This window comes from Artibeus jamaicensis, unplaced genomic scaffold (genome assembly GCF_021234435.1).
Source record: "Artibeus jamaicensis isolate MK-2021 breed Jamaican fruit bat unplaced genomic scaffold, CSHL_Jam_final contig_3152, whole genome shotgun sequence".
NCBI lineage: Eukaryota > Metazoa > Chordata > Mammalia > Chiroptera > Phyllostomidae > Artibeus > Artibeus jamaicensis.
In genome coordinates, this window is record NW_026521729.1 from 6,080,391 (window position 1) to 6,093,934 (window position 13,544).

The 13,544-nt window shown below is 64.6% G+C and overlaps 1 protein-coding gene across 4 annotated transcripts in view; it reads right to left on the bottom strand.

The window, feature by feature from the left end:
• ADCY7 (adenylate cyclase 7) overlaps positions 1-13,544 on the bottom strand; it is a 45,523-nt gene that overhangs the window by 13,180 nt on the left and 18,799 nt on the right. For all 4 annotated transcript variants that reach the window (XM_053663196.1, XM_053663197.1, XM_037141586.2 and 1 more), the window contains exons 2-8: positions 8,152-8,581; positions 5,964-6,167; positions 5,347-5,508; positions 4,393-4,542; positions 3,949-4,097; positions 3,358-3,469; positions 28-155 (exon numbers count right to left, since the gene is read on the bottom strand). In XM_053663196.1, the coding sequence (XP_053519171.1) occupies positions 28-155; positions 3,358-3,469; positions 3,949-4,097; positions 4,393-4,542; positions 5,347-5,508; positions 5,964-6,167; positions 8,152-8,322 (1,076 nt within the window). In that variant the 5' untranslated portion in view covers positions 8,323-8,581. The remainder of the gene's footprint in view (positions 1-27; positions 156-3,357; positions 3,470-3,948; positions 4,098-4,392; positions 4,543-5,346; positions 5,509-5,963; positions 6,168-8,151; positions 8,582-13,544) is intronic.

A 13,544-nucleotide genomic window follows, 5' to 3' on the forward strand; every position in this document is an offset into this window, starting at 1 on the left:
GGCCTCAGACACGCCCGAGGTACCTACTTAATGGCCTCGCACATGTCCAGCCCCATCTTCACGCAGTTGCGGGCGTGCGTGGGCAGCGAAACAGGCAGGCCGGACACGCAGTAGTAGCAGTCACCCAGGATCTTGATGCGCATGCACTCGTTGGCCTGCAGGACAGGGTCAGCAGGGGTCAGGGGTCAGGGGTCACATGGGCAGCCACCCCACTTCCCAGCCAGGACTCCCTCCTGGGGTGCCAGCCACCAGGAGCTGCTCCTGGGCCTGCCGAGAGGACAGGGGACCCAGGGGACCCAGGGGACCCAGGGGACCCGGGGGACCCGGGGGGCCTCCAGGGGGAATGCCAAGCTTCAGCGGCGAAAACAAGTATTTTCACCAGCCACCCGAACGACCCTGGAGGAGGCACTCCCTGTGCTTTTCATCCCTGCAATGTTTGAGCACCTACTGATTGCCCAGCCCAGGCACGGGGGCACAGCAGTGAACAAAGACAAAACTCCCTGCAGCCGTGGGGTTCACACACTGGTGGGCAGGACTGCACCCTATGCTGGATGCAATCTTAGACATCCAAAGGTGATAAGGGCTGAGGGGGGAAATCAGGCAAGGGAGGGGAGTGGACGTTCCCAGAAGGCCAGAGAATGCCTCTCAGAGAAGGTGATGTCAGAGCAAAGACCTAAAAAAGGAGGAAGCAAGCCACAGCAGTATCCGGAAGAAGAGCGGTCCAGGCGGAAGGAGGAAGTAGCATGAGCAAAGGCCCTGGGGCCACAAAGCCAGGGCCGCACGGCAGTCAGTGTGGCTGAAGCGGATCGTGGATCGAGCCGGTGGGGAAGACAGAGAGGTGGCTCTGCTGCTCGGGCAGCAGGGTTTGGGGTGTGGGCCGAGAGCAGAGAGGAAATATGGGGGCGAGAGAGGCTGAGTCACACAGGAAAATGCCCACGGCAGGCGGGGAGGCCCAGACCAGCTGTCTGGTTGTCCCATCTGAGGTGCCTCTGTGACCACTAGAGCCTCTGTAAGCCCTCAGCAAAGGTGGCCACACACACCAAGACCCTGGGCATGGGGTTTTCGGGGACATGCACAGGGAGCTCCATGCTGGACACTCTGCCCACCCCGAGTGCCCACAGGGGCCTCAGCAAGTAGCTTTGCCCCTGGTGGGGGGGGGGAAGGAGGCCAGGGCTGGGGCACCACTACCTCCGCTCTCCTTCAGCCAAGGCCTCCTCTGTGTCCAGGTCGAGTGCCCACTCCCTCCCACACCAGGTGGTGATGGCCCTGCGTCCATGACCGGGGGGACACCACCCCTCTGTCCAGGTCCCTGTACCTCTCACACCTTTCTGACAGGTCCCCTTTCTACACCCTCCTCCAGCAACCCCACCTGAGTCTAGGCCAGCTGCGCCCTGCAGGGCCCTGTGTGACCTCTACTCGGCCTGGCCTACGGACATGAGGAAAGCAGCTTTCCTAGAAGGCAGCAGGAAGTCGGGGGTTAGGGGGGTCGGGGCTGACGCCCAGACACAGGTCAGTGCTCCTGCTGCTCCCAGAGGGCCCGCCCAGCCACACCCCACCTCGCCCCCCGGGGTCTTCCAGGAGCCCACACCCCCAGGCTGCTCCCTGACCGGCTCGCCACCTCTGACACACACAACTGAGGACACTGTGCAGCCGTGTGACGGGTAGTAGGTTCCTGAGCCCAGATGTGACGTGACACCTCAGCGGGCGGGCGTCTACCCAGGGAGTCACAGTCCTGGAAGCCACTGCTGGTGGAAGAAGAGGCTGGGCCTGGCCCTGCCCAGCTCTCAGCTGGGGGGCTGCCGCCTGCCACAGCATTCCTGTCCCCATCTAAGATGGGGCTGCCGCCTGAGCCTGCCCCAGCAGGAGGGACGGAGGGTGGGCTGTTTCTAAGAGACCACAGAGGTTCTCGGACTCTGTGGCAGGGAGAGGGCCAGCAGTGGCCAGGGAACCTGGCCCCTGGCCCACATAAGGCCCAGCTTCTGGGAACTCCCATCGGCCAGTTCGGAAGAAGTCACAAAGGCAGGCTGCAGGCTAGACAGGCCCGCCGGGTCACTCAGTCCCCAACACCCAGGGAGTCGAAGAGCAGGGACGGGACAGTCCACCAGGGCACCATCGGCCAGTGGTGTCCAACTGTAATTTGGTTTCCCCTGTGATGGGAGGCTCATCCCCAGAGACTGAGCCCACTCCTGACACAGCAGTCCCTCCTAGGACTGAACGGTTCTGACTGTGACAGTTTCTTCCCAGTGCAGGCCAGACCTGGCCTCTCACCAAGCTGGGACCACTGGTCCTCTGCACATGAAGCCGCCCAGGCATGGAGAGTAGGCTGCTTTAAGTTTTCCACGTGATCCGAACACGCAGCCAAGATAAAGAACCCCTGCCTCACGTCTCACATCTGGGTCTCTCGTTAGCAGCCACTGCTTCCGGGAAGCCTGCCTTGACCACCTGAGTCGGGGCTAGGTGCTCCCCAGTCCCAGCCCTTGCAGCCCTCTGCAACTGGAGGACATGTCAGCCCAGAACAACTTCCAGACAAGCCCAAGGCCCCATGCAAGCTCAGGGCTGCCACTCAGCAGGGCTTGAGACCATATGTAAATTAATGAATGACTGAGGCCCCTCCCCCTAGTACCTGCCCCGCCCCAGGTACAGACAACATAGCGAGATCTGGGTTCAGCCAGTCTGGTCTCCGCCTCTCTCCCACCAGCTGCGTCCTGGAGACCCTTTGCCCAACGACCTCCCCTGCTTGGCACCTGCCAGGCTCTCTAGGGGCCTAGGTCAAGTCCCACTCCTTCCCTCGGCCCTCAGGTCCTTGCGGGTCCAACCCTGTGACCTTGTCCCCTTCACGCTGAGCCACTTTCGCATATGCTTTTCCCTCTGCCCTGAACACTGTTCCCTCCCCCTCAGGTCTCTTTTGACATCTCTCGGACTTTAATGTCCACGCCATCCCCCGGGGACACTGCCGGAGGCAGATGTGGGCACACCTTGCAGCCCACAGTCCCCCCAGGCTCCCAGGTGAAGCCAAGGCCACGGCCTGGCATAGTAAGGGGGTGCCTTCTCCTCCAGGCAGCCTTCCGGAGCCCCAACCTGAGCTCCTGAGCCCCTGTGCTCCCCTGCTGTGGACGGTGAGTCTCCCCACCGGCCTCACATTCTGGGGGACAGGATTCTAGCCACCTCAGCCACCACTCAACCTCTACCTTCTAACACGGGGCGCTCGAAAGTGTTTGTTGACTGAAGACGAAAATTCCGCCCAGGCCTCCTGCACCAGTCCCTGCACAGCGCTGGGCACAGGACCCCAGGACGCCACGAGAGGGGCTCCTGACTGTCCCCCAGCAGAGGTGGGGGCAGCACAACCGGCAGGCTCACCTTGGCGATCTGGTCAAACTTGCCGAAGAGCTCATTCAGCATCACCACCAGCTCTTTGGGGGAGCAGTCACTGGCCAGCCGCGTGAAGCCCACGATGTCGGCATAGAGAATGCTGGGGGCAGGGGGCCAGTGGTCAGAGCCAGCCCCATGGGACACGGAGACCGGGCGGGGCCCCAGTCACCCCTGCTACTCCACAGCCTCCACAGGGACAGGAGGGGCACTCCGGCCACAAAGGCCAAGTAGAGTTCCAGAGGGTTCCAGTGGAGGCGAACCCCACTGCAGGTGCTGGATGGCACTCCTACGGGCCATCGCGCTGGCACCTGGCAACTCCCTTCTCCTCCCCGGATGTCCACGTTCCCTCTGACTTCTGAGCTGAGCTACCTCATACTTTGCAACCCCAGCCTCCCCTGGCAGGGCTCCCATTCTACAGATGAGCAAACTGAGGCTCGGGGAGGCCAAGGCTGCCCGGACACGCCATCTGCTCCAGACCTCCCAGCTCTGAGCTCTGGGCCCCCACAGCTCAGAAGGGCGGCAGGGAGGCCTTGCCGGGAAACACCATGAGCCTCCCCTACCCGCCCCCCGCCTGCCCACCTGACATTCTGGTGCCGCTTAACGTAGAGGCTGTGGAAGTTGTTATCGGGCATGCGGTGACGGTCCCCACACTCCTTGAGCCGTTCGATGATGGTCAGCTTCATGCCCATGGAGATGTGGGCCGGGAGCACGGAGAGAAGCAGGTTCTCCTGGACACCGGGGGGTGGGGCATGCGGGGGACAGGCAGGGGGATGTCAAGCCCCAGGCTTGGCCCACACGCCTTTCCTTCCTGCTCTGCCCACTGCCCCCTCCACCTCTGCTGGCCTGTCCTGCCACCACCCCTGCCAGGTCCCCATCCCCCTGTCCCCAGCAGCGCCCTGGGGTGAGGCCTGCATTCGCATCTGGCCATACCGCCCACGCACAGGCTGCCCGATGTCCACAGAGAAAGGACTCAGGGCGTGGGGCCGGGGGTCGGCTAGGGCGGGCGGGGAGCGGGACCCCCACCTGCTGGCGCTTCTCAATGCGCAGCTTCCGGCGGATCTGGATGCACTTTGCAGTGTAGGTGAAGAGGTCGCGGGAGGCATCCTGCATCTGGTGCTTGTGGAAGGCGCCCGTGAGGTTCCCGCACAGGAAGATGACCGCGTTGGCCAGCAGCTGCGGGTAGGTAGGCGGAGGCAGCTCACATCTGGCCTGGTTGGAGCCCCGGGGCACTGTCCCCTTGGGGAGCTGGCATCGGATGGCACTCCTGCCCATGCCTTGACCTCCGGCCCACTGAGGTGCACCGTCCCAGGGCAGGCAGGGAAACTGAGCTCCAGGCAGGAAGTCACTGTGACGGCAGGACCGGGGCAGAGGCCCCACACAGCAGCTACCGTCCACCTGCTGGTCCGGAGGGCTGGGCCCCAAACACCAGGGAGCCAGTCCCTTCAGGGAAGGCAGGGGCACAGTGCCTCATAGAGCCCGAGGGAGCGCCATGGGCTGTCATTGGGGGCACGGTGTCCCCTGGCTGTCTGGCTTCTACCCCCTGGAGCAGACACTAGGTCCAGTCAGGAGGGAAACCCGTGTAATTCACCGCTACATGTGTGCAAATTTTGCTCACTCAACACAAAGACACAGGCAGAATGTCCAGGCGCGTCCCCAGCCCTATCAGGCCACGGCCCTGAGGGTGAGACCCCAGGGACAGCTCTGTATCCCAGGACAGTGCCCCACACTCAGGAAGGGGCCCAGAGGGCCTGGGATCGAGGGAGGGGCTGAGCCTTGGGGGCACGGGCACAGACCACAGGGCCAGACCGCCTTCCGGGGGGGGTGGGGGCGGCCTCCTGAGGAAGTCTGCCCGGAAGGCTGCTGGTCTGCACACTCAGCCCCCCAGCTTCGGGACCTACTCACCCCTGTCACCCCCGGGGGCCTGGCTGCCCTCAGCCCGGACCTCAGTCCCCACCCAGGCCCCCTCAAGGCCCTCACCTGCAGCCCCACCCCGACGCTGGGGGATGAGAAGACTTCCATCAGAACGCCCAGCACCAGGAGGTGGGAGACACTGGAGATGAGCCCCACTGCCACGGCCCCCTGCATGCTGAAGGGCAGCAGCGTGTACACCACGAAGGTCACGAACAGGAAGAAGGGGACCTGGGGACAGAACATCGGGACGTGAGGTGCGGGGCCTGGCCACGCCACCCGCAGCCCAGGACACAGCCCCAGACTGCGCCCTCTGCCCTCAGGAAGGCCCCACCCTCCCCTGCAGGGGAGACGGGGTGACAGATGCCCAGAGCAGACAGAAAAAGTCACAATCTTCCTGTGGGTCAGACCAGCCAACTTGATCCTTCATTTCCTATGAGCTGATTTACAATCGGGGCCGAGACCAAGCCTCCCCGGCCCCTCGGGTGGGACCAGGGAGCCCCGGCGTGCTGTCCTCTGTCTGCAGCCCTCCCCCACACGAAAGGTAACGACCAGACGCTGGGCAGGGCCCGCTCACCCGCCCCGTCCACACTCAGCGCCGGCCACTGCCACCCCGCCTGCCCTGCACCCGCCCCTCCGGGGAACGAGCTTTTGTCCGCATGGCGGCCACCAGCCCAATCTGTTACCTGCTCCCACGCGCAGGTGGCCTTCCTGCACGAGTCGAACACCAGCACATAGCCCAGCGTCAAGAGGCAGGCCCAGGTGAGCAGCGCCGAGGCCCAGAGCCACCGCCGGCTGAGGCACTCGATGTACACCAGCACGTAGAGCACGACGAACACGGCCAGCGTCAGGAACGCCGTCCCCAGCACGGCCTGCTGTCGGGAGGGCTCCTGGGCACGGAAAACATGTGTGGAGATGCCACCTCCTCCAGAGAGCCCGCCAGGGTGGCCTCTCCAGCCTGCCCTGAGCTCCCAGCCCCCTGCGGCTCCTTCCGCGTGGGTGGTGTCTACGCTCCTGCTAAACGGCAGGTCCCTTCTCACCAGCAGGCCCAGTCCACGCTGTTGCCTCCGCCAGGGCTGCCTGCGCAGCCTGCACAGCCGGGCCCTGCCTCGCTGGCTCCCTGCCCAGCCCCTCATCAGGGCTCCCTGGGCTCCCTGGGCACACCCGCTGGGACAGGCCCCTGGTCCTTAAAGAACCAGCAGGGTTATGAGGACAGGGCGAGCAGACCGTTGTAGACCACTCTGCCTGATTTTAGGAATTGTATCTCTACCCCTTGTGGCTAAGGGCGAGGGATGACCTTTGGAATGCGAGCTGCAGGAGACAAAGCTTGTCTCTGGTAGCAAACGCTGCCTCAGTTTCCTCTCCCTGGCCCCAGAGCTTGGTCAGAAGTCAATGACGGGTAAGACCCCTCACAATCGGGGGGCAACCTAAGCCAGGCTCGATTACTTGAGAGGCCTTCATGGAAGGACTGGGGGGGGGGGCTGCAACAAAGAGCAATGGACTCTCGCCCCCAGCTTTGACAATGCCTGAGTCCACATGTCTCCTGGGAGAGGTGCTTCCTGGCTCTAATCCCCTTAAGCCTGAATACCTGATGGGGAGGGGTGCAGCTCCTTGCCTTGCTAGAGCGTGCCCTGGGGAAAAATCTGACATCACAAAGACTTCCTGATAAACCTGTGAAATCTGCTCTGCTAAGAGTGCTTTCATTCATATGATAAGGGTCCGAGAGGAAATGAGTATGTCTCCCAAAGTTTCTGCAACTCTCTTCCTGACAGACACTGACTCAGACTCTGAAGCCCTCAGACCTCTTTGTAATGTTATCTGCTGTTTGATCCTTGCCGCCCTGTATTCCTGTGTATTACAACCCAATAAAAGGCTATGGAAGAGGGCACCTGGGGCCTTTTTCTCCTTGGAGAAACTGGCTGCTGCTGGCCTTTGTGTCCCCTGAGAAACTGGCCACAGCCCACTCCTCCTCCCCTAAACAGATCTCAGCATGTCTCGGTCATTATTCATTCACTTGTGTCCGTGGCACTGGGGGGACCCTCGAAGGAGTCGTCGCTCCCGCAACACCCCACACGGGGAAGAGCTGGAGTGAAGGCACAGACTAGGATACGGTGGGGGGTGGGGGCTGCAGGAGAGACAGGTCTCTGCAGGGACAGCACCTGGTGTCCCCCGCGGCCCTCGGCTCCATGCACACAGAGGCTGAGGGGGCACCTGCACACAGTAGGTACTCAATCACTGTTTGCTGAATGCTGGAATGTCCCCTGGTTTAAGCAGCGCCTACTGGGTGCCGGGCACACCCTCCACCCTCCACCCTGGCGGCGCTCTCGTGCTTCTGTCTCAGGCGCTGCTGTTCATGCAGCCATTGAAAATCAAGTTTCCACGAGGAGAGATCAGTTAGAAATCAGCACCTCAGCCACAGGTCAAGTGCTCTGCGGCTGCCCCTAGGCAGTGGCTGGGGCAGGCGGGGTCAGAGACGGGGATCAGTGGTGGCGGTGGGGCAGCTGCAGCCCCCACGGACTCGGCTCCGCCGAGACCACAGCCCGGCTCCGCCAGGAGGTGCCAGCACTGAGTCTCGATGTCTGCCGTGGGACCAGAAGAGGCAGCAGTGACACACAGGCCACCCCTGACCACGCTCTTCGATAGAATCCAAGTTCACAGGGGAGAAACGTGAGGGCAGCCTATTCGGCCAAATTCACGTCACATCTAAAACCGCCCCAGACTTCAAAATTTTAAAACCCTGCCCGCCACCGGCAGAGCACTTTACAGAGGCAGAAACGAGGAGGTCTGCCCAAGGCTTCACCAAGACCGGGCGTCACAGCCGAGATCCGAACCCCAGCGGAACCCCCACTGCCCAGGGGGGCGGCCCTGACTTACCCCGAAGCTGAAGGCGATGACGATGAGGGCGACGCAGGCCACGATGGCCACCAAGAGCAGCGTGAGCAGCAGCGGGCCGTGCTGGCTGGTGAGGCGGTACTTCTCGTACAGGGCGTCGCGGTCCAGGCCCTCCTCGCCCTCGTTGAGAAAGTAACGCCCCTTGGCCGGCATGCTCCCGCCTTGGCGCACCTGGCTGGCCGTCCACTCAGGAGCCCGCACGGCCCGGGGGGCATCGGGGGGCCAGCACCTCCCCTGCAGGCCTAGGCCTCTGGCCTCTCCCAGCCTGGCAGACGGGGCTGGGGAAAGGCCCCCTCGGCCTGCATGGGCGACTCAGGGTCTGCCTGCTCCACCGCCAGGCTGCGGTCACTGCGCTGCGGTCATCTTCCTTTGCGTCCAGGCCGGGCTGACCAGACACGTGGGCTCCTCAGCTCTGTGGACACACAAGGCAACCCGGATTTGACCTGGGTGGGCCGAGGCGGGGACGGGCTGGCATTGGGGGCAGCGGAGCGGGGCCTCACAGTCCGGGGTCGGATCTATCTGCCCGAGCTTGAACTTGACTCTGAGTCCTGTTTAAAGCTCCGCACACCCCGCGCTCACGAAGCCTTGTGTTTCCTGGAACTGCTCTGTGGGGTGCCGTCGTCACCAGCCCTGCGTGGCCCCCTTAAAATCAAAGGCAATTCACAGGAAATGAACTTGGCCCCTCCGTCACTCCAGTCACATTCCGAGCGCTCAGCTACCACACACCACTAGTGACTATTCTACTGGACGTGCGGAAACGGCCGCGCCTGATCACTCTGCCCGTGTCATTCTCACCACTCCCAGGTCCAGCTGACACTCTGGTGTGAGGCAGAGGTCCAGCCTCACCCCCTCGTCCAAGAGGCTCACTGTTCATCCCGGCAGCGGCCACTGAAGCCGCCTTCTCCCTTCCCAGGGAGTTTCCGAGGGGCCACCTTTGTGCTACGTGGGTGCGCCCGCCTGTGGACATGGGCCCGCCACTGCAGGCTCTCCCCTGCCCCCACAGCCCTGCTGTGAGGACCCCGCTTCTTAGTGAGCCCCGAGTCTCAGGCCCCTGCCCGCTTCAGCCAGACGTCCCCCCCCTGTGTTATGTTACCTTTGCACGCACGACCACACTCTTTACAAAGGGCCCCTGACAGGAAGTGGAGAAGTTCGCAGGCCCCACTTCACAGAAAAGGAACTGAACCTCGGAGAGGAAACCCGGTGGACCCCTTGTCACAGAGTGGAGAACAGACCCCAGGCTTGCGATGCTCAGCCCAGATGGGCCCCGTTTCCCCGACTCCAGAAAGGCTTGGCGGCCCCGCCTTGGGCCTGACAGGCTCACGGCACTGCCCGAGTGCCAAGCTGGCTCTCTGTGCCCGGGGCTCCCGGTCCCCAGTGATGGGAAGTGGCCCGAAACTGTGCAGGCCCCAGACACAGGGGGTGGGGCTGGGGTCTTGAGCCGAGGGAGCAGCCCTGGGCCAGGTGTCCAGCTCCTGACCACACCCCCATCCAGGAGCATGAACCCCAGGAAAAAAAACAGGAAAACCACATGCTTGGGGGTGCAGGGGAGTTCCGGCTGGGGCTGGGGCCCTGGCCCCCTCCAGGCCCAGGCAGGTCCACGAGCCTCAGCAGGCCGCCCCTCCTGGGCGACCCGGCCGAGGGTGGCCAGGCTGCCGGAGCGCTTAGACCAGCTACGATCTCATCTCTCCACCGAATGCAGCTTGTAAACGTCAACTTTTACATCTGAGCAGCGTAGTCCGCCGGTTACCGCCTCACTCCAAACCTGCCGGGTCTCCATCCCACAGACGGCATCTTTCCATTGCCCACCACCACGCCAGCCCTGTGTTGTGGGGTCTGCTGGGCAGGATAAGGCCCCTGTCCTGAGACACCCCCAAGCCAGGGCACCCCCAGAACCGCCACACCGTACCCACTGCCCCCTTCATAACCCGCTAAGGCCAAAGCGTGACAGCCATTTCACAGATACATATCTGAGCCCAGAGGCTGAGGGGCTCGTCCCAGGTCACGCAGCCGGAGCTGGCCGGTAGCAGGCTTGGAATTTCACCCCGGGTCTGCCAGCTCCCAACCTGGTGCTCCGGGGGGCGCCCAGGCAGGCCCCGCTGCCTCGCTGAGCCGAGCAGCTTCCCCACGGAGCTCCTCCCGGCAGCGGCAGCTCCAGACCGAGCACTGGCCGTGCCTTGGGCCTGGCGCCAAAGCCGGTGCGGCAGGGCTGCCAGGCTGAGAAACCCCAAACACTGGGGGGCTGGGCGACCCCACAGCTGCTCCCCCGGGGAAAACCACACTCACAGACACCCAGACACACACGCCCTGCACCGCCGTTCAGCCCCGGCTGCCAACCTCCCCCTCCAGGCTGAGCCGGGCGTGCAGAGAGGAGGACCAGCTGCGCAGGTCCATGGGACTCGGGCCTGGTAAACATCGCTCTCAGGGTCTAATTAGGCCACTTCCCGGGCAACGGCAGGGGGGCAGGAGGTGGGCGATGACAGCACTAGGCCCTGGGCCCACCCAGAGACCTCGAATCGCTCCTCGGCAGGGCAGGGCCTGGAGGAAGCCTGCGTCTGTCACCCCTCAAGAGACGGCTCCTCCTTGGGAGCCAACCCCCAAACTCGGTCCAGAGGCCCCCTCTGCTAGGGAAGGTCTCCGGGCCCTTCTGTCCGACCACCAGTTCTCGGCAGCTGACTCAGCGGCAGCTGGAGGGCCCCTCTGAGACCCCGGCCGGACACAGGGTCCCCTCTGCCATGTCTCCAACCAATACCCTGCAGCCTCAGCCTGCGGAGCCCAGCGCCTCCTCCACGGGGCCGTCCGGGCTGGCAGGTCCACCTCAGGCCGAGCCCAGCCCTGCCTCCCTGTCCCTGCACCCAGACACCTGCACCTGGGAGAGCCAAGACCCTCTGCTCGGAGGGATGGAGGTCTCAGGTCCCTCGGGTGTGCCAAACGTCACGGTGAGTCTGGTGGGAATGTGGGGGCAGGGGGCAGCCCCATTTTGTAGAGGAAGAGGACCCCTGAGGGTCCAGTTGGGGGGGGGGTTTCTCCTACTTCTGCTGCACTGTCGCCTCCCCCAGTCCCGGTCCCCTGGCTCAGGGGCCGCATGTCCCTGGATCGGCTCATCCACAGCCTCTCCCGAGCCCCAGGGACTGGTTTGAGGAAGGACATGCGCCAAAATCGCCTCCCTGAGTGTCTTCTCTGTGGGACACTGGCTGACCAGGGGAGCCCTCTCTGCTCCCGGCAGACACCTGAACGCCCGCGAGGACGGACACAGCCCGCCTGAGAATGAAGCCCACCCAGAGAGCTGGTGAGAGACCCCCGGGCCCGGCTCTGGCCAAAGCTCAGCAGCCTGCGCCATCTGGGTCGCATGGGACCGGCGGTACCACTCGCAGCTGAAGCCAGTTTTCAGCTTCTGTCACTCACAGCCCCGGTCACCAAGGTCTGTGTTGGGGCCCCACCCCCATCTGCTGTACCCAGGACGCGCCTGCGGCCCCTTGATGGGTTCAGAGCTGGGAGTGAGGGCCCCACCTAAGTGGGAGGCGAGCATGCAGCCCTGCAGACACGGGCAGGCCAAGGCCTTCCTCTGGGAGGGGCTGGGCCAGGCAGGGGACCCCCCTCGCACCCACACCTCTGCCACTGTGTCCCTGTCAACCCGGCTCAGGCCTGCAGGAGGTGGGGGCGGGGGCGGGGGCGCTCCCCTCATCCTCTGTAATGGCCTCCCAGGGAGGACTCGGGCAGCTCGGGCACACCGAGGTAGGAGCGGAAACCAGGAGTGCGAACCTCCTCCCCCCGACGTCCTGCCGGTGGGCCCCCCCCACCAACACACACACAGGTATGTGGGCCCAGGGCCCTGGCTCCCTAAACCCTCTCTCCCGCCCTGCAGGTGGGTGGCACTGCTGCTGCCATCGCACACACGTGGGAACTGAAGCACAGAGAGGGTCAGTCACTTCCCTGAGGTCACACAGCTAGTGACACCGGCCCCGGGGTCCTGCCCGACACCCCCACGGCGCCGACTCCCACAGAGCCCGTGACGTCTGAAACGCCCGCCCCTTCCTACCCTCCCTCATCAGGGCCCGGGGCAGGCTCCGGAAGCCTCCCCTCAGCCAGCAGGACCCAGGAAGCCCTCTGAGCTTCCCGACCAGCAAGGCAGGGCCGCCCGCGGGGCCTCCGGGCCCCTTCGCCAGAGGAGCCGAGGGAGTCAGAGCTCGGACCTCACGTGAGGACGGCAGGGCCAGCCTTTGGGGGCCCTCCTTTCCCTGCACGGCTGGCTCGTCTGAGGCAGCAGCACCCCCACACCCTGGGGCCACCCCGGCTTCGCAGACACAGGGCCCCACTTCCTCCTCAAGCCGTGCTGGCGGCAGGAACTCCAGCGTGGCTGCCTCTGGCCCTGCAACTGCAGGGCCTGGGGCCCCAGTGGCCGCAGGAAGAGGAAGTGGGGGGGCAGGCCCACCCCACACCCCACCAGGGCGACCAGGGTGCTGCAGCCAGAGCCCCAGCAGCACAGGCTCACCCCCCGGACTGGCCCAGCGCTTGGGGTCAGGTCACAGTGTACGGGGTCATCCTCTGCTGAGAGGGGTCCCACGCCCAGGCTGTCCCCTCAGCAGACGCTGCTCTCCCGTGCACAACGGGGAACCTCGTGGGGCCACAGGACGCCAGCCTTAGGCCCTCGAGTCCAGCACCACCTAGCACCCCCCTAGCACCCCCCCACCAGCCTCTGCACCCAGGACTTGTGCCTGCCCCCAACCCCCGCCCCACCTGGGACGCCTTCCCAGACGCCTGTCAACCGCCCAGCACCTGCTCACCACACCACGGTGGCAGGATTTGTGTCTGTGTCCTCGCTGAGCCTTAGAGATTGGGGGTGGCAGGGACGGACGAGCCAACCAGCTGGAACCCCGAACCAGGCAGAACGTGGAGGCGGCCTTGGGGCCGGAGGAGATGGAGACAGATACAAAAGGGTCCGCCCCCACCTCCAGCCCCAGAACAAGAAGCAAGCACAGGGTGCCCACCTCTCCCCAGGGGAGCTGGGCCTGGGGGAGGGGAGGGGCCTCGGGTCCGCAGCCCGGCTCCCTGCCGCTGACCCCGGGAGCAGCGGGCTGCCCACTCCCTGGGCCTCGCCCTCCCCACCCACAAACTGAGGTGCCGACACCTGAGCTGGGGGTGGGGCGTGAGGCGCAGGTCGCGATGCTGGCAGGCAAGGCTGCAGGACGCGGCAGCCAAGCGGCCCAAAGAGAAGGCTTGGTCCCCAGAACCGAGGGGCCGACCACAGGGCAGAGGCGCCAACGGGGCAGGGTCCCAAGGACCGGCCGCTTCATCTCCCTGCCTCCCGGTGACAGCCTGCAAAGCCACCAAGCAGGGTGAAGCCTGAAGTCCCCCAGTGACACCAGCAGCCCCACTGC